Raw genomic sequence first — 26,060 nt, forward strand, 5'->3', positions numbered from 1 at the left:
GAGTGTAGGGGCGGCAGGTAGCCTAGTGGTTAGAGTGTATGGGCGGCAGGTAGCCTAGTGGTTAGAGTGTAGGGGCGGCAGGTAGCCTAGTGGTTAGAGTGTATGGGCGGCAGGTAGCCTAGTGGTTAGAGTGTAGGGGCGGCAGGTAGCCTAGTGGTTAGAGTGTATGGGCGGCAGGTAGCCTAGTGGTTAGAGTGTAGGGGGGGCAGGTAGCCTAGTGGTTAGAGTGTAGGGGCGGCAGGTAGCCTAGTGGTTAGAGTGTAGGGGCGGCAGGTAGCCTAGTGGTTAGAGTGTATGGGCGGCAGGTAGCCTAGTGGTTAGAGTGTAGGGGCGGCAGGTAGCCTAGTGGTTAGAGTGTAGGGGCGGCAGGTAGCCTAGTGGTTAGAGTGGAGGGGCGGCAGGTAGCCTAGTGGTTAGAGCGTTGGGCCGGCAGGTAGCCAAGTGGTTAGAGCGTTGGGCCGGCAGGTAGCCTAGTGGTTAGAGCGTTGGGCCGGCAGGTAGCCTAGTGGTTAGAGTGTAGGGGCGGCAGGTAGCCTAGTGGTTTGAGTGTAGGGGGGTGGCAGGTAGCCTAGTGGTTAGAGTGTAGGGGCGATAGGTAGCCTAGTGGTTAGAGCGTTGGGCCGGCAGGTAGCCTAGTGGTTAGAGTGTAGGGGCGGCAGGTAGCCTAGTGGTTTGAGCATTGGGCCAGTAACCGTAAATGTTGCTAGATCGAATCCCCCGAGCTGACAAGGTAAAAAAATCTGCCGTTCTGCCCCTGAACAAGGCAGTCAACCCACTGTTCCTCGGCCTAGTTAAATTAAGGTTAAATAAAAAATAAATACAAATCTATAGCATTTCTTAATATTATTCAGCTCCTTTGGCTTTGATGCCTCATGATTGCTCTGTTAATGTAGACTGTAATTTTGCTGTGATCTGATAAGGGTGTCAGTGGGCTGACTGTGAACGCTCTGAGAGACTCTGAGTTGAGGTCAGTGATAAAGTAGTCTGCAGTACTACTGCCAAGAGATGAACTATATGTGTACCTACTACAGTCTCCTCGAAGCCTACCTCGAAGACTGTGTACATACCCAGCGTGTGACAGCGCTGCAGGAGTTGTGACCCATTTTTGTTGGTTATGTTGCCGTAGTTGTGTCTAGGTGGGCATATGTGGGAGGGAATGCTGTCACCTCCAGGTACGTGTTTGTCCCTCTGGGTGCTGAGGTTGTCAGGTTCTTGTCCAGTTTTGGCCAGTTCTGGCATTTAGGTCGCCACAGACTAGTACATGTCCCTGGACCTGGAAATGAGTGATCTCCTTCTCTAGGATGGAGAAACTGTCTTCATTAAAGTATGGGGATTCTAGTGGGGGGATATAGGTAGCACACAAGAGGACATTTTTCTCTGTTGAGATCATTTCCTTATTAATTTCTTGCCAAATGTAAAATGTTCCTGTTTTGACTATTTTAATAGAGTGGGTTAGGTCTGCTCTAAACCAAATTAGCATACTGAGTCTCTTCCCTGTTTCACACCTGGTAGTTTGGTGGATGGGACTACCAGCTCTCTGTAACCTAGAGGGTAACCAGTTGGTACATCTCCTGTATACCACCCACCTGGTAGTGTGGTGGATGGGACTACCAGCTCTCTGTAACCTAGAGGGCAACCAGTTGGTACATCTCCTGTTTACCATGTTTCTTGTAGGATGACAATGTCTGTATTTCTGATTTCTTGGACGAAGTCTCGGTTCCAAAGACAGTGGACATCAGACGTTGTATATTCCATATCTCTATCTCTCTCTCTCTCTCTCTCTATCTCTCTCTCTCTCTCTCTCTCTCTTTCTCTCTCTTTCCATCTCTCTTTCTCTCTCTCTCTCTCTCTTTCCATCTCTCTTTCTCTCTCTCTCTTTCTCTCTCTTTATGAAGAAACTGTGGTAGCCTCGGCTTACCTCCGCATGGAAAGGCGTGGCTCCAAACGACTCGCACTAAATCGTTCGCTACATACTTTAGTGTGAAACAGAACATCATTGAAGTCGTTTGTGGTGACGAGAGGCACGAGGGGTGTTGTACAAAGTCATCGGCGATTGGATCGTCTCTAACCAATCACATTATCAGCCCACCGCTTTTACCCACGTATGTTCCAACCCATCGGGTTCTAGACCAGTCAGAAGGCCCCGTTCGGCATTCGGTGAAGGGTCGGTGAAGTACTCAGACCCAGACTCATTCCAGAGAAGAAACTAAAGTCCGTGGGTGTGCCGTAACGTTTGGCCAGAGCAAGGAGTCTGGGTAGCCAGGCTTTGGCTCCAGCTCAATCTGCCCGTCCTTCTTAACGCCGTGGCGCCGACATCCTCCGTGGATTATAGCAGATTACCAGAACAAAGCCCATTTATTGATTTTAATCAATTCAAATCAGCCATTACAGCCAAGGGGCTACAGCCCAGTTCAAACAACCTCATTTCGGGAGGAAATCGATCTGGCTCTCAGATAATGAAAAGGTTTCTAAAACGTATTTTTTTGAAGTAGAACTCTCTCAGAGGATTTAAGTCCTTATTAACACCTTGGCAGGTACATAGAAATATAACCCACCTATTGACTTGAATGGGATTTTTTTTTTTACGTTCTAGGAATTGTATTTCTATGCTGAGGTCAATCAGGTAATCCAAGTATTGATGATGGTTCATGCTGCTCTCAACATATTTGCGAGGTTCTTCTCATCATTATGCATGATGATGAATTGTATGTATGTTCTCCATTATTAACATAGAGCTATACATATCGTCCCAGGGGGGGGAGTAGAGAATGTAATCAAGGCGTAAAGCATTCCATTATCATAAATTGAGAGCTTACACTTAATCTAACCGGCAACAGAAATGTAAAATTAATGCATGTCTTTAAAAAGATCCATCTCTGTAATTGTTGCTGTGTACTTTGTGTGTGTGTGTGTGTGTGTGTGTGTGTGTGTGTGTGTGTGTGTGTGTGTGTGTGTGTGTGTGTGTGTGTGTGTGTGCCTGCAAGAAAGAGATACACAGAGAGAGGAGGAGCCAATCAGAGACGTACCGAGAGGAGCCAATCAGAGACGTATCGAGAGGAGCCAATCAGAGACAGAGATGGACCAAGAGGAGCCAATCAGAGATAGAGACGTACAGAGAGGAGCCAATCAGAGATAGAGATGTAAAGAGAGGAGCCAATCAGAGATAGAGATGTACCGAGAGGAGCCAATCAGAGATAGAGATGTACCGAGAGCAGCCAATCAGAGATAGAGACTTACCGAGAGGCGCCAATCAGTGATAGGGATGTACCGAGAGGATCCAATTAGAGATAGGGAAGTCACGAGAGGAGCCAATCAGAGATATAAACGTACCGAGAGGAGCAAATCCTAGATAGAGAGGTACCGAGAGGAGCCAATCCTAGATAGAGAGGTACCGAGAGGAGCCAATCAGAGATATAAACGTACCGAGAGGAGCAAATCCTAGATAGAGAGGTACCGAGAGGAGCCAATCCTAGATAGAGAGGTACCGAGAGGAGCCAATCCTAGATAGAGAGGTACCGAGAGGAGCCAATCCTAGATAGAGAGGTACCGAGAGGAGCCAATCCTAGATAGAGAGGTACAGAGAGGAGCCAATCAGAGATAGAGACATCCCGGTAGGAGCCAATCAGAGATGGAGAGGTACCGAGAGGAGCCAATTCAAATTCACTGAATAATATGTCCAATTGTTTTGCTCACATTAACGTTTAATATCTGATGAATACTCCATTGGTACGGTTTTAATAATGCAGTACATTTCTGCAATTTGTTCTCTTAGCCAGGAAAACTGCACTCTCCCTTTCTGAGACTCAAACATAAACACACGTTTGGACCTTACGACATCAGACATACACACAGAAAAGCCATTCCGGGCAGTGAGATACTCTTTTAGTGGCTTGTCCAGGATGACTGTTTAACCAGCAGGAGCATCATCACCTCCCTGATATTTGACCCTGAGTGGGCTGGGGGGCATTAGTGTCAAACCTCACTAATCCCTCTTCAGATGGACTGGGGCTGTCTCAGTCTCAGTCTCAGTCTCTCTCTCTCTCTCTCTCTCTCTCTCTCTCTCTCTCTCTCTCTCTCTCTCTCTCTCTCTCTCTCTCTCTCTCTCTCTCTCTCTCTCTCTCTCTCTCTCTCTCTCTCTCTACTAAAATAACTCAGAGTTAGAGATAATATATGAAGGTTTAGCTGGGTTAGTCATGAGAAACAGCAGTTTAGTTGACCTGGGTTAGTCATGAGAAACAGCAGTTTAGTTGACCTGGGTTAGTCATGAGAAACACCAAAGGAATCCGAGTGAATGCCATGTTAATTACTGTATATGTCTGTTGGTCTTGCAGGGTCTTACATCATCTGGCATCATAACAGTCCCATTCCCTCTCAGCTCTCGCTATCTTCTGGTATCTATTGTCAAAGATCTGAAGTTGGAGTCAAAACAGCATTACACCATAAAAATCAACCCTTCCCCCTCGCTGGTCCTCTTCCAACCAGACCCATCTGGGATGGGCGGTCCATTAATACAAAAAGAGGCAGTAAATATTTCCCAGTTTCCCCTAGTTGGCCGCCTGAGTTCCCCCGGGCCCTCTCCTGTTTCTCTGGAACTCTCTCTCTAAATTACATTCTGTGGGCCAGACAAAACCTCTGGACTAGAGGCTCACATGGGGTTAAAATAAACCCAGATGCTGCCAAGTAACATTTTCTGTGTCTCTGAAATACAGTCGGTTGTACTTTGTGCCTCTGTGCCCCAGTCTCAAGCTGTGCAAATGGACAACCCTCGCCATCTCTCTGTGGCTTGTCTTCTCATTGGGCGCCGGCTAACTGTCTCTCTGTGGCTTGTCTTCTCATTGGGCGCCGGCTCACCGTCTCTCTGTGGCTTGTCTTCTCATTGGGCGCCGGCTCACTGTCTCTCTGTGGCTTGTCTTCTCATTGGGCGCTGGCTCACCGTCTCTCTGTGGTTTGTCTTCTCATTGGGCGCCGGCTCACCGTCTCTCTATGGCTTGTCTTCTCATTGGGCGCCGGCTCACGGTCTCTCTGTGGCTTGTCTTCTCATTGGGCGCCGGCTCACGGTCTCTCTGTGGCTTGTCTTCTCATTGGGCACCGGCTCACCGTCTCTCTGTGGCTTGTCTTCTCATTGGGCGCCGGCTCACTGTCTCTCTGTGGCTTGTCTTCTCATTGGGGGCCGGGCCACGTCTCTCTGTGGCTTGTCTTCTCATTGGGCGCCGGCTCACCGTCTCTCTGTGGCTTGTCTTCTCATTGGGCACCGGCTCACTGTCTCTCTGTGGCTTGTCTTCTCATTGGGCACCGGCTCACTGTCTCTCTGTGGCTTGTCTTCTCATTGGGCGCCGGCTCACCGTCTCTCTGTGGCTTGTCTTCTCATTGGGCACCGGCTCACCGTCTCTCTGTGGCTTGTCTTCTCATTGGGCGCCGGCTCACTGTCTCTCTGTGGCTTGTCTTCTCATTGGGGGCCGGGCCACGTCTCTCTGTGGCTTGTCTTCTCATTGGGCGCCGGCTCACCGTCTCTCTGTGGCTTGTCTTCTCATTGGGCACCGGCTCACTGTCTCTCTGTGGCTTGTCTTCTCATTGGGCACCGGCTCACTGTCTCTCTGTGGCTTGTCTTCTCATTGGGCGCCGGCTCACCGTCTCTCTGTGGCTTGTCTTCTCATTGGGCGCAGGCTCACCGTCTCTCTGTGGCTTGTCTTCTCATTGGGCGCCGGCTCACCGTCTCTCTGTGGCTTGTCTTCTCATTGGGTGCTGGCTCACCGTCTCTCTGTGGCTTGTCTTCTCATTGGGCGCCAGCTCACTGTCTCTCTGTGGCTTGTCTTCTCATTGGGCGCCGGCTCACTGTCTCTCTGTGGCTTGTCTTCTCATTGGGCGCCGGCTCACCGTCTCTCTGTGGCTTGTCTTCTCATTGGGCGCCGGCTCACCGTCTCTCTGTGGCTTGTCTTCTCATTGGGCGCAGGCTCACCGTCTCTCTGTGGCTTGTCTTCTCATTGGGCACCGGCTCACTGTCTCTCTGTGGCTTGTCTTCTCATTGGGCGCCGGCTCACTGTCTCTCTGTGGCTTGTCTTCTCATTGGGCGCCGGCTCACCGTCTCTCTGTGGCTTGTCTTCTCATTGGGCGCCAGCTCACTGTCTCTCTGTGGCTTGTCTTCTCATTGGGCGCCGGCTCACCGTCTCTCTGTGGCTTGTCTTCTCATTGGGCGCCAGCTCACCGTCTCTCTGTGGCTTGTCTTCTCATTGGGCACCGGCTCACTGTCTCTCTGTGGCTTGTCTTCTCATTGGGCACCGGCTCACTGTCTCTCTGTGGCTTGTCTTCTCATTGGGCGCCGGCTCACTGTCTCTCTGTGGCTTGTCTTCTCATTGGGCGCCGGCTCACCGTCTCTCTGTGGCTTGTCTTCTCATTGGGCGCCGGCTCACCGTCTCTCTGTGGCTTGTCTTCTCATTGGGCGCTGGCTCACCGTCTCTCTGTGGCTTGTCTTCTCATTGGGCGCCAGCTCACTGTCTCTCTGTGGCTTGTCTTCTCATTGGGCGCCGGCTCACTGTCTCTCTGCGTCAGCTTTACTACGTTTACTACATTGTTTTTTAAGTAACTCAAACCATATTTCAGCTTCCATGCTGCAACACTGAAACCTGTTCAAATTGCACTGAGTCGCTTCAACTTGCCTCTCTTACTCCACATCAATACAGTCTGCCAGCTAGTCTACAAAGACTTAACTCTCCTAACATATCATCCTTCCCTCCGTGGGAGAGCTGGAGAGCAATACAAGTGATTGTTTACCTTGTAAGTCATGGCACGTTTCCAGCGAGAAACCGGTCTTGATGTTTACCTCTATGGCCTTGAACGAGTCTCCAACAACCCCCATAGTGCTGAATGCTCATTCTGCTTAGCTTGGGTCTCCATTGTTCCAGGGGATCTATTTCCTGTCTCTCTAGCCTGTGTTCTAGTGGTTCAGTGGTCAGTTTCCAGGTCATTTACAACTTGTGTTTTCAGTTGTAAAATTTGTTGGCACACAAATAAAATCCCAACAAATATGGAATTCAATTTTCAGAACCGTAGCTCGTAGCAGAACCGTAGCTCGTAGCAGAACCGTAGCTCTGTTTATGATGTTGGTGAACAGTAACTGCAGTGTTCAAACACAAAAGTACAAAATTAAAACCACCCAGTGTTCAACGTCAACATTGCTATGCTTATCATCTATCAGCAATTTTTTCCCATCTCCACATTTTTATATATTTATTTAAGCTTTATTTAACTTTTATCTAACTAGGCAAGTCAGTTAAGAACAAATTCTTATTTACAATGATGGCCTACCGGGGAACAGTGGGTTAACTGCCTTGTTCAGGGGCAGAAGGACAGATTTTGACCTTATCAGCTCAGGGATTCAGTCCACCAACCTTTCGGTTACTGGCCCAACACTCTAACCACTAGGCTACCTGCCGCCCCTACGCTCTAACCTCTAGGCTACCTGCCGCCCCTCCACTTTAACCACTAGGCTACGTACCGCCCCTACACTCTACCCACTAGGCTACCTGCCGCCTCTCCACTTTAACCACTAGGCTACCTGCCGCCCCTACACTCTAACCACTAGGCTACCTGCCGCCCCTACACTCTAACCTCTAGGCTACCTGCCGCCCCTACACTCTAACCTCTAGGCTACCTGCCGCCCCTACACTCTAACCTCTAGGCTACCTGCCGCCCCTACACTCTAACCACTACCCTACCTGCCGCCCCTACACTCTAACCTCTAGGCTACCTGCCGCCCCTACACTCTAACCTCTAGGCTACCTGCCGCCCCGGTTCAAGTACACAACAAAAAGGTGTCCGCCCAGAAAATCCACATCCCATATCAAATCCTTCCCATGGGAATCACTTACGCTCCATAACCGTCAGAAACCGTTTCGACTTTCTCATACAACATTGGATGTCTCTCATAATATCCTTTCAATCTTTAATAACCCATTTTAGGAGGAGGTTGAGAAGGCAGACACTGCAGCGAGAGCGTGAGGAAGCCTTGAGAACTGGTAATGTAGAATGGGGCTAAGACCTCAGAGGAAAATAAATGGATTGTCCTGAATGAAAGGAGGACAGGGTGAAACAGCGAAGGACAGGAAAAAGAGAGAAAGACAGTTAGATGGCTTGAGACACGTCTGTCTGTCTGTCTGTCTGTCTGTCTCTCTGTCTCTCTGTCTCTCTCTCTCTGTCTCTCTCTCTCTCTCTCTCTCTCTCTCTCTCTCTGTCTCTCACTGCTCTCTCTCTCTCTCTCTCTCTGTCTCTCTCTATCTCTCTCTCTCTCTCTCTCTCTCTGTATATTTTCACACATTGCTGGGGGAAAAGGAGAGAGTAGGGTAGTGTTAGATTTCAGATAGGGATGGTGGCTGTCAGATAAGGGTACAAGTCTGGCCTCTACGATACGGACACACACACCCACACCCACACACACACACACACCCACACCCACACACACACACACCCACACCCACACCCACACACACACACACACACATACACACACACTTACTGATTCCGTTCCACTTGTAGTACCAGTTCAAGGTTGTTGGAGGACAGCACTATTTCCCCTCTGTCTGGATACTGGTCCTGTAAATGGAAGACAAACCATGATGAGAGGACAGAACTGGTAATGTTACACTACCCATGATGAGAGGACAGAACTGGTAATGTGACACTACCCATGATGAGAGGACAGAACTGGTAATGTGACACTACCCATGATGAGAGGACAGAACTGGTAATGTTACACTACCCATGATGAGAGGACAGAACTGGTAATGTGACACTACCCATGATGAGAGGACAGAACTGGTAATGTTACACTACCCATGATGAGAGGACAGAACTTGGGTAATGTCACACCATTCATATTTGTGATTCAAAAAAACCTTTCCTACATTGTACTGTCAGGACATCATTTAGAGGTAACAAAGATGTAATTCATTAACAGACTGTAATAATCATCAATAATGGCTACAGCTTTATTTCTAAAAACCATTCTACTTCTCAATGAGAAAGAAGGATGTGGTGATACTATAGAAAGGTGGACAGATTACCGTGTAACTCATAATGGTAGAAAACATCTGTCAACATACTGTGGGATGCAGTTCTTTTCTTCAGCAATGATCAATTTGGACAAATCAGGATTTCGCAGGTGCTCACATATTTAAAAAAAATATTTGGTGGGGGGGAAGTGGTAGGGGACATTTTGGCCCAGAGACTGAGAGACTGAATCTGGCTGAGAGTTACTGTTGAGAGGGATGTAGACTTCCCTAGTCTTGTTAGTATATTTTCTAACACGTCCCCCCCCCCGTCCCCCCCGTCCCCCCCACTTCCAGGATATAATTGAGCATCTGATGCAATTACGCTAGATTTTAGTTCTGGGTGTCCAAGATTAACATAGTTGTCATATCAAATTAAGAGGATGGATAGCCTACGATGCAATGCAGATACACACCACCACACTGCATATACCTCACATTAAAAACCACACAAAAAAATCACTAAAAGCAAAGAGAGAAAGAGAGAGAGAGAGAGAGAGACACTGCACCAACCAATACATTATGCTTTTACCGACCGACTGTAAGCTTCCCTATACCCTGCCAACCAACCATTAAAAAAAAACCATTTCAAATCCAACTCGTGATTTTTTTTTAGTGAAAAGACACTGTAAGCCCCATATAATCGTTGGCTCTTCATATTGGGTCTATTGGGTTTTCAGGCACCGGCTCTATGAGAAATAGGCATGTGTTGGCGGTAGGCAACACTGGGTTTACTGATAGACACAACACCCTGTGTGCGAGGTGGAAACGGCCTTTTCATGTCATGTGCAGAACCCTTCCAAGTAAACACTCCAGCAGTGAGAACACAGCCTGAGACACTCATGTAGCCTGCACCCTATTCCCTACATAGTGCACTACTTTTACACCAGACCACCATGGGCTCTGGTGTAAAAGTAGTGCACTAAATAGGGGAAAACGGGTGCCATACAAAGTGATGATTCAATACTCCCACCTGTCCTAGTTACAGATGGATAGGAATGAGGGATGTTACAGATGGATAGGATTGAGGGATGCTACAGATGGATAGGAATGAGGGATGCTACAGATGGATAGGAATGAGGGATGTTACAGATGGATAGGAATGAGGGATGTTACAGATGGATAGGAATGAGGGATGTTACAGATGGATAGGAATGAGGGATGCTACAGATGGATAGGAATGAGGGATGCTACAGATGGATAGGAATGAGGGATGTTACAGATGGATAGGAATGAGGGATGTTACAGATGGATAGGAATGAGGGATGTTACAGATGGATAGGAATGAGGGATGTTACAAATGGATAGGAATGAGGGATGTTACAGATGGATAGGAATGAGGGATGCTACAGATGGATATGAATGAGGGATGTTACAGATGGATAGGAACGAGGGATGTTACAGATGGATAGGAATGAGGGATGTTACAGATGGATAGGAATGAGGGATGTTACAGATGGATAGGAATGAGGGATGCTACAGATGGATAGGAATGAGGGATGTTACAAATGGATAGGAATGAGGGATGTTACAGATGGATAGGAATGAGGGATGTTACAGATGGATAGGAATGAGGGATGTTACAGATGGATAGGAATGAGGGATGTTACAGATGGATAGGAATGAGGGATGTTACAGATGTAGTATGAAGGACTTAATACGTCTCAAATAATTCAGCCTAACGACTCTACATCTGAATACAACCATCTCTACATCTGAATACAACCATCTGACATCTGAATAGAGCCATCTCTACACCTGAATACAACCATCTCTACACCTCAATACAACCATCTCTCCATCTGAATACAACCATCTCTACATCTGAATACAACCATCATAAAATCTGAATAAAGCCATCTCTACATCTGAATACAACCATCTCTACATCTGACAACCATCTCTACACCTCAATACAACCATCTCTACATCTGAATACAACCATCTGACATCTGAATAGAGCCATCTCTACATCTGACTACAACCATCTCTACATCTGAATACAACCATCTCTACATCTGAATACAACCATCTCTACATCTGACAACCATCTCTACACCTCAATACAACCATCTCTACATCTGAATACAACCATCTGACATCTGAATAGAGCCATCTCTACATCTGACTACAACCATCTCTACATCTGAATACAACCATCTGACATCTGAATAGAGCCATCTCTACATCTGACTACAACCATCTCTACATCTGAATACAACCATCTCTACATCTGAATACAACCATCTCTACATCTGACAACCATCTCTACACCTCAATACAACCATCTCTACATCTGAATACAACCATCTGACATCTGAATAGAGCCATCTCTCCATCTGAATACGGCCATCTCTACATCTGAATAAAGCCATCTCTACATCTGAATAGAGCCATCTCTACATCTGAAAAGAGCCATCTCTACATCTGAATACAACCATCTCTACATCTGAATACGACCATCTCTACATCTGAATAAAGCCATCTCTACATCTGAATAAAGCCATCTCTACATCTGAATAGAGCCATCTCTACATCTGAATACAACCATCTGACATCTGAATAGAGCCATCTCTACACCTGAATACAACCATCTCTCCATCTGAATACAACCATCTCTACATCTGAATACAACCATCTGACATCTGAATAGAGCCATCTCTACATCTGAATAAAGCCATCTCTACATCTGAATACAACCATCTCTACATCTGAATACAACCATCTCTACACCTGACAACCATCTCTACACCTCAATACAACCATCTTTCCATCTGAATACAACCATCTCTCCATCTGAATACGACCATCTCTACATCTGAATACAACCATCTCTACATCTGAATAAAGCCATCTCTACATCTGAATAAAGCCAGGGCCCATATCCAACATCCCTTCCGTTCCATGTGCTACAGCACTCCTTCCTAGAACAGCATCAGTGGTCACTAGTCAAACCCATTCACCCCTATCTATCTACGAATGACACACGCTCAGTGCATGTTCTCATACAATGTTTGTTTTGTTTTTCCCTCGGCTGAAAAACCATGCCAACATCCTTAGCATTACGAGGACAGGATACAGCCTGAGAGAGATGGGGAGAGGGAGAGAGATGGGGAGAGAGAGAGAGATTGTGAAATAGAGAGAGGGAGACAGAGATGGGGAGAGAGAGAGATGGGGAGAGAGATAGAGATTGTGAAAGAGAGATTGTGAAAGAGAGAGAGAGACAGAGATGGGGAGAGAGAGATGGGGAGAGAGAGAGAGATTGTGAAAGAGAGAGAGCGAGACAGAGATGGGGAGAGAGAGAGAGATGGGGAGAGAGAGAGATTTTGAAAGAGAGAGAGAGAGACAGAGATGGGAGAGAGAGATTGTGAAAAAGACAGAGATGGTGAGAGAGAGAGAGATGGGGAAAGAGAGAGAGAGAGAGGCAGAGATGGGAGAGAGAGAGAGAGAGAGAGATTGCGAAAGAGAGACAGAGAGACAGAGATGGGGAGAGAGAGAGAGAGAGAGATTGGGAAAGAGAGAGAGAGACAGAGATGTGGAGAGAGAGCGATGGGGAGAGATAGAGGGAGAGAGAAATGGGGAGAGAGAGAAATGGGGAGATTGGAAGAGAGAGAGTTGGGGAGATGGGCAGAGAGATGGGGAGAGATGGAGAGAGAGAGAGAAATTGGGAGAGAGAGAGAAATTGGGAGAAAGAGAGAAATTGGGAGAGAGAGAGAAGAGAGAGAGAGAAATTGGGAGCGAGAGAGAGAAATTGGGAGAGAGAGAGAGAAATTGGGAGAGAGAGAGAAATTGGGAGAAAGAGATAACTTGGGAGAAAGAGAGAGAGAGAGAAAGAGAGAGAGAAATTGGGAGAGAGAGAGAGAAATTGGGAGAAAGTGAGAGAGAGAGAAATTGGGAAAAAGAGAGAGAGAAAGAGAGAGAAATTGGGAGAGCGAGAGAGAAATTGGGAGAAAGAGAGAGAGAGAAAGAGAGAGAAATTTGGAGAGAGAGAGAGAAATTGGGAGAAAGTAAGAGAGAGAGAAATTGGGAGAAAGAGAGAGAAATTGGGAGAGAGAGAGAATAAATAGAGAGAGAGAAATTGGGAGAGAGAAATTGGGAGAGAGAGAGAAGAAAGAGCGAGAGAGAGAAATTGGGAGAGAGAGAGAAGAAAGAGAGAGAGAGAAATTGGGAGAGAGAGAGAGAGAAATTGGGAGAAAGAGAGAGAGAGAGAAATTGGGAAAAAGAGAGAGAAATTGGGAGAAAGGGAGAGAGAGATATGGGGAGACAATGTACTGAGCAAATGTCAAAATGTGTCTTTTTACCACATTACTGTACGACAGACCAAGTACTCACCCTGCACACCCTAATTGACAAACAAACAAACCAAAACAAATTCTCTCAAATTCTCTCTCTCAAATTCTTCTCTTCTTCTTTTGACTCAATTTGGAATGAGGGTCTGCTATTTAAATTGATAGAAAGTGGTGTTGGGGAAAAAAACATACAAAATTAAATAATCCATGTACACAAACAACAAGTGTGCAGTTAAAATGGGCAAAAAATACAAACATTTCTTTACACAGGGCTGTGGGGTGAGACAGGGATGCAGCTTGAGCCCTACCCTCTTTAACATATATATCAATGAATTGGCGCGGGCACTAGAACATTCTGCAGCACCCGGCCTCACCCTACTAGAATTTGAAGTCAAATATCAGACCTGGACCCTGACAGTAAATCTCAGTAAGACAAAAATAACAGTGTTCCAAAAAAGGTCCAGTCGCCAGGACCACAAATACAAATTGCATCTAGACACTGTTGCCCTAGAGCACACAAAAAACTATGCCTATCAATTCAATTCAATTCAATTCAAGGGCTTTATTGGCATGGGAAACGTGTTAACATTGCCAAAGCAAGTGAGGTAGACAACATACAAAGTTAATATATAAAGTGAAAAACAACAAAAATTAACAGTAAACATTACACATACAGAGGTTTCAAAACAGTAAAGACATTACAAATGTCATATTATATATATATATACACAGTGTTTTAACAATGTACAAATGGTTAAAGGACACAAGATAAAATAAATAAGCATAAATATGGGTTGTATTTACAATGGTGTGTGTTCTTCACTGGTTGCCCTTTTCTCGTGGCAACAGGTCACAAATCTTGCTGCTGTGATGGCACACTGTGGAATTTCACCCAGTAGATATGGGAGTTTTTCAAATTTGGATTTGTTTTCGAATTCTTTGTGGATCTGTGTAATCTGAGGGAAATATGTCTCTCTAATATGGTCATACATTGGGCAGGAGGTTAGGAAGTGCAGCTCAGTTTCCACCTCATTTTGTGGGCAGTGAGCACATAGCCTGTCTTCTCTTGAGAGCCATGTCTGCCTACGGCGGCCTTTCTCAATAGCAAGGCTATGCTCACTGAGTCTGTACATAGTCAAAGCTTTCCTTAATTTTGGGTCAGTCACAGTGGTCAGGTATTCTGCCGCTGTGTACTCTCTGTTTAGGGCCAAATAGCATTCTAGTTTGCTCTGTTTTTTTGTTAATTCTTTCCAATGTGTCAAGTAATTATCTTTTTGTTTTCTCATGATTTGGTTGGGTCTAATTGTGCTGTTGTCCTGGGGCTCTGTAGGGTGTGTTTGTGTTTGTGAACAGAGCCCCAGGACCAGCTTGCTTAGGGGACTCTTCTCCAGGTTCATCTCTCTGTAGGTGATGGCTTTGTTATGGAAGGTTTGTGAATCACTTCCTTTTAGGTGGTTGTAGAATTTAACGGCTCTTTTCTGGATTTTATCTCTGCCTAATCATCAGCAACACCGGTAACTTCCACAAAGCTGTGAACGATCTGAGAGACCAGGTAAGAAGGGCCTTCTACGTCATCACAATTAGACCCAACCAAATCATGATCATTAGAATCATCAGAATACGTGAGCACTGAGACTGACCCAAACCTAAGCAAAGCTTTGACTATGTACAGACTCAGTGAGCATAGCCTTGCTATTGAGAAAGGCCGCCGTAGGCAGACATGGCTCTCAAGAGAAGACAGGCTATGTGCTCACTGCCCACAAAATGAGGTGGAAACTGAGCTGCACTTCCTAACCTCCTAACCTCAATGTAACCTCCTAACCTAACGTCAATGTATGACCATATTAGAGACACATATTTCCCTCAGATTACACAGATCCACAAAGAATTCGAAAACAAATCAAATTTTGATAAACTCCCATATATACTGGGTGAAATACCACAGTGTGCCATCACAACAACAAGATTTGTGACCTGTTGCAACAAGAAAAGGTCAACCACAATTGTAAATACAACACAAATTTATACTTATTTATTTTCCATTTTGTACTTTTACCATTTGTACATCGTTACAACACTGTATATATACATAATATGACATTTGTAATGTCTTTATTATTTTGGAACTACGGTGAGTGTAATGTTTACTGTTCATATTCATTGTTTATTTCACTTTGTTTATTATCTAACTCACTTACTTTGGCAATGTTAACATATGTTAATTGGTCTACATACTGAGAGAGTCAGAGATCATTGGTCTACATACTGAGAGAGTCGGAGATCCCTGGTCTACACACTGAGAGAGTCAGAGATCATTGGTCTACATACTGAGAGAGTCAGAGATCACTGGTCTACACACTGAGAGAGTCAGAGATCATTGGTCTACATACTGAGAGAGTCAGAGATCACTGGTCTACACACTGAGAGAGTCAGAGATCATTGGTCTACATACTGAGAGAGTCAGAGATTATTGGTCTACACACTGAGAGAGTCAGAGATCATTGGTCTACATACTGAGAGAGTCGGAGATCCCTGGTCTACACACTGAGAGAGTCAGAGATCATTGGTCTACATACTGAGAGAGTCAGAGATCACTGGTCTACACACTGAGAGAGTCAGAGATCATTGGTCTACATACTGAGAGAGTCAGAGATTATTGGTCTACATACTGAGAGAGTCAGAGATCATTGGTCTACATACTGAGAGAGTCAGAGATCATTGGTCTACATACTGAGAGAGTCAGAGATCATTGGTCTACATACTCAAAGAGTCAGAGATCATTGGTCTACATACTGAGAGAGTCAGAGATCATTGGTCTACATACTGAGAGAGTCAGAGATCATTGGTCTACATACTGAGAGAGTCAGAGATCATTGGTCTACATACTGAGAGAGTCAGAGATCATTGGTCTACATACTGAGAGAGTCAGAGATTATTGATCTACATACTGAGAGAGTCAGAGATCATTGGTCTACATACTGAGAGAGTCAGAGATCATTGGTCTACATACTGAGAGAGTCAGAAATCATTGGTCTACATACTGAGAGAGCCAGAGATCATTGGTCTACATACTGAGAGAGTCAGAGATCATTGGTCTACAAACTGAGAGAGTTAGAAATTAGGAACAATATCAGATCCATATAGACCAGAATGAGGAACAGGAACATAGAGACCAGACCAGAACAGTATTAAATGTTTCAGTGGAGCAGGACTAATGCACAGGGTTAGGCAGACATCACCACCACCTCTCTCTCTCTCTCTCTCTCTCTCTCTCTCTCTCTCTCTCTCAGGGAGGCAGACATCACCACCTCTCTCTCTCTCTCTCTCTCTCTCTCTCTCTCTCTCTCTCTCTCTCTCTCTCTCAGGGAGGCAGACATCACCACCTCTCTCTCTCTCTCTCTCTCTCTCTCTCTCTCTCTCTCTCTCTCTCTCTCAGGGAGGCAGACATCACCACCTCTCTCTCTCTCTCTCTCTCTCTCTCTCTCTCTCTCTCAGGGAGGCAGACATCACCACCCCTCTCTCTCTCTCTCTCTCTCTCTCTCTCTCTCTCTCTCAGGGAGGCAGACATCACCACCTCTCTCTCTCTCTCTCTCTCTCTCTCTCTCTCTCTCTCAGGGAGGCAGACATCACCACCTCTCTCTCTCTCTCTTTCTCTCTCTCTCTCTCTCTGGGAGGCAGACATCACCACCTCTCTCTCTCTCTCTCGCACACATTAAATGGATCAAAGCCTAGCTAATATATTACGCCAGAAAATGATGATGAGTAAGATCTTCATGCAGCCTCTCTGAACTGAAATGTGATTATTATAGAAGGTTTTTACGAGTTTGATATTATGGACAGCCGGCCGCGATGATAATTCAGCTATGATAGTGGTGTGTTAGATTAAAGACTACTGAAAACTGGGTGGCTGTTAGAGTTCTTCTTCTTTTTGTTTTTAAAAGTGTTGAAAGGAGAGATGGAGGGAGTGGGTTTTCTCTCTGTAATTCTGTTGTCCATCTTCTGCGATATATTATTGTGCTTTTCAGATTGAAAAGTGGAACAGCTGAACGATACATCAACAACAGGTATCTGCCAGTAACCCTGCGTTTTTCAAACGTTGTACACAGCATATGACTTGCTGTGAATGCTTGCCGGATGATGCCTGCCTGATGATATGGCAATGCACAACTTGTAATCTCTGAATGATGAATTGTCCCTTCGCTTCAACACTTCTGATGAGCATTTCCTTATCTGTTTGTGGGAGGAAAACCAGACTTGAGGAATAGTTATCTGTGTGAGGGAGGAAGCTCAAACCAGGGGAATAGTTATCTGTGTGAGGGAGGAAGACCAGGCCAGGGGAATAGTTATCTGTGTGAGGGAGGAAGACCAGGCCAGGGGAATAGTTATCTATGTCAGGGAGGAAGACCAGACCAGGGGAATAGTTATCTGTGTGAGGGAGGAAGACCAGACCAGGGGAATAGTTATCTGTGTGAGGGAGGAAGACCAGGCCAGGGGAATAGTTATCTGTGTCAGGGAGGAAGACCAGGATTAGTTGAGAAGGGGGAGCCGTCTCCAGTGCAATTTTCCCCTATCAGTCAGTCAGGCAGCGGAGAGCGAGAGCGAGAGATAGGGAGAGAGAGAGAGAGAAAGGGTGAGAAGGTAAGGTTCTTGAGTCTGCAATCACTTATGAGCCCTGAGAGGCTGGCGTTGGGTGTTAAGAGGGGTGAGGAGGTGAGGGAGAGGAAAGAGAGAAGGGAGGTGGTGGAGTGGGGGTGAGGAGGTGAGGGAGAGGCAAGAGAGAAGGGAGGTGGTGGAGTGGGGGTGAGGAGGGTTGAGGATGAGGTAGGGGAGAGAGGTGGTGGAGGAGGTGAAGAGGATTGAGAATGATCCTCTTGAGAGGCAGTGTTCTGAATCAACGCTTCCAGTAGAGACACCTGTGTGTGTGTGTGTGTGTGTGTGTGTGTGTGTGTGTGTGTGTGTGTGTGTGTGCGCGCGTGCGTGCGTGTGTGTGTGTGCGCGTGTGTGTGCGTGCGTGCGTGCGTGTGCGTGCGTGCGTGCGCGTGTGTGTGTGCGTGCGTGCGTGGCTAAACGACACGAAGGGGCTCTATAATTAATCTACGTCAAGAGTGTGTCAGAGCGTCTAAAATTAAACAACGCTTCTCTGATAGGCACAAGGAGGGGGGGGGGGGGGGGGGGGGGGGGGGTGAGACAGGGTTAGTCATTACCCCCCACCCTTCTCCCTCTCTACCCCTGCTGTAGAAAAGAGGGGTGTCACCGCTACCCGAAGAAGTGGCGGCTGACAGTTATTTCCATAACATGATAAATTGAAACCATTTTTGGCTTTAGGAACGCTGCCATAAAGTTGGCTATAGGGGCTGCGAAATGTCCTCAGTTGAAAATCGGAGCATTCCTTGAATCAAACAGCACGTTGTTGATGAAATGGGACTGTTGCTTTTCTTTACAGGATTTCCCAACGTTTTACCAAAAACTGGGAAAATGTCAGCTTACATTCGCATCATGAAATGATTTCTTACCTAAAAGAAAGTATAACCCTTTGGCAGACATCCTGTGTCTTGCTGAGCACCAGTACTTTTCATAAGAAACATGTTTAACGTGTTTAACATTTCAAAATTGTTTGCATAGTCATTTTACGCTCAGCTCTGACACACACACTTAACCCCACCAGACATGCCACCAGGGGTCTTTTCACAGTCCCCAAATACAGAACACATTCTATAAACCATACAGTATTATACTGGGCCATTATTACATGGAACTCCCTACCATCTCATATGGCTCAAATTAACAGCAAACAGATAAAGCAACACATCTCGGCACAACGCCTCTCCCCTATTGGACCTAGATGGATTGTGTGTATGTATTGATATGTAGGCTACTTGTGCCGTTTGTAAAAATGTATGTAGTTCTGTCCTTGAGCTGTTCTTGTCTATTAATGTTCTGTATTATGTCATGTTTCATGTTTTGTGTTCTGTGTTCTGTGTTCTATGTTCTATGTTCTGTGTTCTGTGTGGACCCCAGGAAGAGTAGCTGCTGCTTTCGCAACAGCTAATGGGGATCCTGATAAAATACCCCAAAATACCAAAAGCCAGTCTGTTGTTCTGCTTGTATTTTCATAATGTTCGTCAGTCGAGGGATGACGTGGCATTGATGCTGTCCCCTGCTGTGTCAGACAGGCTATCCAGGGTAATAGGATGCATCTGCACCACTCCCCTCTCTCTCTCTCTCGTCTCTCCCTCCTGTCTCTCTCTGTCGTCGTGGTGATTCACGTGTCCCCAATACATAGGGCTCTTAGAAGAGTGGGAATAATATGGGACGAACAACAACAATAAAGTCTCTTTAAATCATGCCAAACACATTCAAGTCGAAAACAGATTCTGAGTATCTCAAAATGAAAGTTTAAATGATTACACGGTCGGCGGGTTTTTGGTTTGAGGCGCAAAAAAACACCCCGCTATGTTGTTGCTGCTATTGATTTAGATTTTCCTCCCTTTCTTTCATCCCTCCGGTGGGAGAGAGAGAGAGAGAGAGAGAGAGAAATAATGGACTGAGAGTTTCATCAATAACGGCGACGTCGAACGTTCAGATGGCTTTTTGTCCAACACCTGAGGTCGGCGCTTCCTCTTCAGCTTGGCAGGAAAACTGGGTCATTCATCTGTATATGCAATGAATATTAATTTGTCCCACCTCGTAAAACGAATGTGACGGCCAAGGTGTTTCCATGCGGTCCTATCCATTCTCACATTTAAAGAGAGAGAGAGAGAGAGAGAGAGAGAGAGACAGAGAGAGAGAGAGAGAGACAGATAGAGACAGAGAGAGAGAGAGAGAGACAGAGAGAGAGAGAGAGAGAGAGAGAGAGAGAGACAGAGAGAGAGAGAGACAGAGAGAGAGAGAGAGAGACAGAGAGAGAGAGAGAGAGAGAGAGAGACAGAGAGAGAGAGCGAGACAGAGAGAGAGAGAGAGACAGAGAGAGAGAGAGAGAGAGAGAGACAGAGAGAGACAAAGAGAGAGAGAGAGAGACAGAGACAGAGAGAGACAGAGAGAGAGAGGGAGAGAGAGAGAGAGAGAGAGAGACAGAGAGAGAGACAGAGAGAGAGAGAGAGAGAGAGAGAGAGACAGAGAGAGAGAGAGACAGAGAGAGAGATAGAGAGAGACAGAGAGAGAGAGAGACAGAGAGAGAGAGAGAGAGAGGGAGAGAGAGAGAGAGAGAGAGAGAGAGAGAGAGAGAGAGAGAGAGAGAGAGAGAGAGAGAGAGAGAGAGAGAGAGAGAGAGAGAGAGAGAGAGAGGGGGACATTTAAATAACTTTAGGTACTTAGTTGGTGTGTAGAGAAATGTTTTCATATTTTTTCTGGAGTGTTGGTGGGTGAAAATGAGTGAGTATCACTTCCAGAGTACAAAAGGCCTCGGCCAGGAATGAGGTGCCCTTAGATATAGCGCCCTGCTGGGCTACCGTGCCCGTCTCTACTCTCCCATAGGTTTTGAAGGCCGTCATTGTAAATAAGAATTTGTTCTTAACTGACTTGCCTAGTTAAATAAAGGTTAATAAATTAAGGTTAATTAAGATTAATTAATAGGGTTGGGTCCCACGATCGCAATCCCATAGTAACTTCATAGTAAGTAGATATGGCTAATTGTCAGAATTGACAGCTAGCTAGTCATCTACCTTGTATATTTTAGTTTTAGGTTGTTTTTACCTGTTAAACTAGCTAGCTAGCTAGATTATTACAATTCACCTATAGCTAGCTGATAATTATGAAGTTAAGCATTTGTTTATGTAGTTATCTTGTTATATGGATTGTCATTAGCCTGACTGGCTGATAGCTACACTAACAGACAGAGATATCTACACTGACAGACAGAGATATCTACACTGACAGACAGAGATATCTACACTGACAGACAGAGATATCTTTAGGTACTTAGTTGGTGTGTAGAGAAATGTTTTCATATTTTTTCTGGAGTGTTGGTGGGTGAAAATGAGTGAGTATCACTTCCAGAGTACAAAAGGCCTCGGCCAGGAATGAGGTGCCCTTAGATATAGCGCCCTGCTGGGCTACCGTGCCCGTCTCTACTCTCCCATAGGTTTTGAAGGCCGTCATTGTAAATAAGAATTTGTTCTTAACTGACTTGCCTAGTTAAATAAAGGTTAATAAATTAAGGTTAATTAAGATTAATTAATAGGGTTGGGTCCCACGATCGCAATCCCATAGTAACTTCATAGTAAGTAGATATGGCTAATTGTCAGAATTGACAGCTAGCTAGTCATCTACCTTGTATATTTTAGTTTTAGGTTGTTTTTACCTGTTAAACTAGCTAGCTAGCTAGATTATTACAATTCACCTATAGCTAGCTGATAATTATGAAGTTAAGCATTTGTTTATGTAGTTATCTTGTTATATGGATTGTCATTAGCCTGACTGGCTGATAGCTACACTAACAGACAGAGATATCTACACTGACAGACAGAGATATCTACACTGACAGACAGAGATATCTACACTGACAGACAGAGATATCTACACTGACAAACTGAGCCACGACAGGCTCTCAGTGCTTCCTCCCGTAGCCGCCTTCCTCCGGATGGATACCATCCTGGCTGTTGGGTCCGTGAATCATCCAAACGTTTATTTGTATCATAGCTAATACCTGGTTCTATTGACATGTTTTTACCAGGGTTGACAGTGTCCTTGCAGGCTGTGTTGTAGCCCATGTAGCCATGGATCATGACGAGTAATAGCTTAGCTAGCCAGCTAATTTGGGCAGATTGCTAAATAACCATGGATTAGGACCAGGATTACCTAGATTATGGCTTCTGTCAATTTCACATTTACATGTTTGTCATTTAGCAGACAGACGCTCTTATCCAGAGTGAATTAGGGTTAAGTGCCTTGCTCGAGGGCACATCGACAGATTTTTTTTGTCAGCTTGGGGATTCGAACCAGCGGTTGCTGGCCCTACCTCTTAACCGCTAGGCTACGTGCTGCCCCTCATCCACCCGAGCCATGTAATTGTCTGCTAGCTACTGCACTAGCTAATTGGCCTTCTTGCTAGTAGACAAGTAGGGTCATTATCTATGCTAATGTTAACGTTACATTGCAATGTAAAAACGTAATGTAAAAACGAGTTGTCTATTTGCTAAAGTTATCTAGCTTAGCTATGTAGCTAGCTCGCGTTCGTTAACCACATTCTCCATGTAGCTAAATAATACAATACACAAAATGGGTTAACAGTCTAAATTGCTTTACTGTCAATAATGCAATATTAAACTAAAATCATCCAGGAAAGTCCATCATAGATGAGCAAGTGTCGACGTGTTGATGACAACATTTACTCTAAAAGGTCAAAGTTAATGCAGTGGCACGGGAGTGTGCAGTGATTCTCAAAAATGTAAACGTTTACACATCCTCCACACCCTCGTCCTATAATAACGACGTGCTCGATAGAATGACCTCGGAAGGATGCACTCGGAGCACGGGAGTGTGCGGCACGCTAATAAGCACAGTGAGAAACACCCAGTGAGTCAGTCAGTCAGTCAGAAAGCTATTTTGTTGTGCTCTTCTTCACAAATAAAATCACACGGTATTCGAGTTCAGTAGTTGTGAACTACTATAAAATTATAGGTCCGTTAAAGGGAACCTGTTTGACATGCCAACGTAGCTCAAATAAAATCACTCCCCACAAGGGCCAAATGTATAGGCTATAATTATTTCGCTGGCCACATCCGCATCGAATTAATTCACACACTGAGAGTTTAAAGTTATAACTGCCGATTCAGTTATAACTGCCGATTATAACTGCCGATTACACTCTATTACTCTCTATTACACTCTATTACGCTCTATTACACTCTATTACACTCTATTACACTCTATTACGCTCTATTACACTCTATTACGCTCTATTACGCTCTATTACACTCTATTACACTCTATTACACTCTTTTATACTATATTATGCTCTATAATCTCTATTAGACTCTATTAGACTCTATTACACTCTATTACACTATTAAGCTCTATTACACTCTATTAGACTATTAAGCTCTATTACACTCTATTAGACTCTATTACACTCTATTACACTATTAAGCTCTATTACACTCTATTAGACTCTATTAGACTCTATTACACTATTAAGCTCTATTACACTCTATTAGACTCTATTACACTCTATTAGACTCTATTACACTCTATTAGACTCTATTAGACTCTATTACACTCTATTAGACTCTATTACAATCTATTAGACTCTATTAGACTCTATTAGACTATATTACACTCTATTAGACTCTATTACACTCTATTACACTCTATTACAATCTATTAGACTCTATTAGACTCTATTACACTCCATTAGACTCTATTACACTCTATTAGACTCTATTACAATCTATTAGACTCTATTACAATCTATTAGACTCTATTACACTCTATTAGACTCTATTACACTCTATTACACTCTATTAGACTCTATTACACTCTATTAGACTCTATTACACTCTATTACACTATTAAGCTCTATTACACTCTATTACGCTCTTTTATACTATATTATGCTCTTTAATCTCTATTACACTCTATTAGACTCTATTACACTCTATTACACTCTATTATTCATGATATTGATGGACACTCAATTCACCCTTTCAAAGATTTGACACCAACAACCAATGCTGCACTAGAATGTAATTAGGCCTATTGCGTATTTTCCGACCTTCTTGACCATTCTGCGTGACAAAATATATTGTTCAATGAAATATGTCTGTCTGTGAGAATAATTATTTGCTGCTCTCTTTGTTAACTGGATTTTGACTGGTGTGGACTGTTTCATTCCATTCATTTAAAATATGATGAACGTCGTTGTTCGATGTTCATTCGTCATTCAAAATACTCAAGAAGATTGGATAATAACGCCAGACACCTAATTCCATTTTACAGCCGTGCTGGCTAATTGTGTCAAATAATCACTTAAAACCACAATCGCTTGAGTTAATGGAACAAACCAATATATTCATTGTGAGAGACAATCCACACGAGTCAAACACAAAGTTTTACCAAGAGAGAGCAGCACAGAAGACATTCTTCTCACAGAAAGACAAACTTGTCTTCATCGGTTGCTGGGAGCATATGTTATTGAACAATCTCACAGCGTAATTCTGTTTTTACAAGAACGAGAATCCTTCTTAACTCTTCTAATTGCTACAGGGGTCATAAGGGGTCATAAGAGAAGAGAAAAATCACCCCTTCTCACAAAAAGCAGTAAATACTAACTACAGCATTCTGTGTTACAGGAAGTCCAAGATGATCATCAAGGACCTCAGCCATCCGTTATAACAGGAAGAACAAGAAGATCATCAAGGACCTCAGCCATCCGTTGTAACAGGAAGGACAAGAAGATCATCAAGGACCTCAGCCACCGTTATAACAGGAAGGACAATAAGATCATCAAGGACCTCAGCCACCCAAGCCACAACCTGTTCACCCCGGTACCATCTAGAAGGCGGAGACAGTACAGGTGCATCAAAGCTGAAAAACAGCTTCTATCTCCTGGCCATCAGACTATTAAATAGTCACCACTAGCCGGCATCCACCCAGTACCCTGCACTGAACTTAGTCACTGTTACTAGCCGGCTACCACTCGGTACTCCACCCTGCGCCTTAGAGACTGCTGCCATATGTATATAGTCAACTTTGCATTCTACTGCAAAGATAGTCTGCAGAGTTCTGTATTGCTATCCAGGTCTGTACCCAAACAATTCGAGCTTCTACTTCTAAAAATTAACCTTTCCAGAAACAACTCTCTCACTATTGCCGCTTGCTCTAGACCTCCCTCTGCCCCCAGCAGTGCCCTCGATACCATATGTGAATTGATTGCCCCCCCCATCTATCTTCTGAGCTCGTGCTACTAGATGACCTAAACTGGGACATGCTTAACATCCTACAATCCAAGCTTGATGCCCTCAATCTCACACAAATGATCAATGAACCTACCATGTACAACTTCAAATCAGTAAACACAGGCACCCTCATAGATGTCATCCTAACAAACTCACCCTCCAAACACACCTCTGCTGTTTTCAATCAAGATCTCAGCGATCACTGCCTCATTGCCTGCATCCGTAATGCATCCGTAATGGGTCAGCGGTCAAACGGCCTCCACTCATCACTGTCAAACGCTCCTTAAAACACTTAAAACACAAGCAGGCCTTTCTAATTGACCTGGCCGGGGTATCCTGGAATGATATTGACCTCATCCCGTCAGTAGAGGATGCCTGGCTATTCTTTAAAAGTGCCTTCCGCACCATCTTAAATAAGCATGCCCCATTCAAAAAATTTAGAACTAGGAATAGATATAGTCCTTGGTTCACTCCAGACCTAACTGCCCTTGACCAGCACAAAAACATCCTGTGGCGTTCTGCATTAGCATCGAATAGCCCCAGCGATATGCAACTTTTCAGTGAAGTTAGGAACAAATATACACAGGCAGTTAGGAAAGCTAAGGCTAGCTTTTTCAAACAGAAATTTGCATCCTATAGTACTAATTCCAAAAAGTTCTGGGACACTGTAAAGTCCATGGAGAATAAGAGCACCTCCTCCCAGCTGCCCACTGCACTGAGGCTAGGAAACACTGACACCACCGATAAAACCACTATAATTGAGAATTTCAATAAGCATTTGCTTTCCACCTGGCTACCCCTACCCCGGTCAACTGCCCGGCACCCTCCACAGCAAC

General features: G+C 44.8%; 1 protein-coding gene across 2 annotated transcripts in view; it reads right to left on the reverse strand.

Annotated features, from left to right (window-relative positions):
• LOC139379105 (ADAM metallopeptidase domain 19a) overlaps positions 1–26,060 on the reverse strand; it is a 203,415-nt gene that overhangs the window by 85,943 nt on the left and 91,412 nt on the right. For both annotated transcript variants that reach the window (XM_071121927.1, XM_071121926.1), the window contains exon 3: positions 8,510–8,586. In XM_071121927.1, coding sequence (XP_070978028.1) covers positions 8,510–8,586 — 77 coding nt within the window. The remainder of the gene's footprint in view (positions 1–8,509; positions 8,587–26,060) is intronic.

This window comes from Oncorhynchus clarkii, chromosome 21 (genome assembly GCF_045791955.1).
Source record: "Oncorhynchus clarkii lewisi isolate Uvic-CL-2024 chromosome 21, UVic_Ocla_1.0, whole genome shotgun sequence".
Lineage (NCBI taxonomy): Eukaryota > Metazoa > Chordata > Actinopteri > Salmoniformes > Salmonidae > Oncorhynchus > Oncorhynchus clarkii.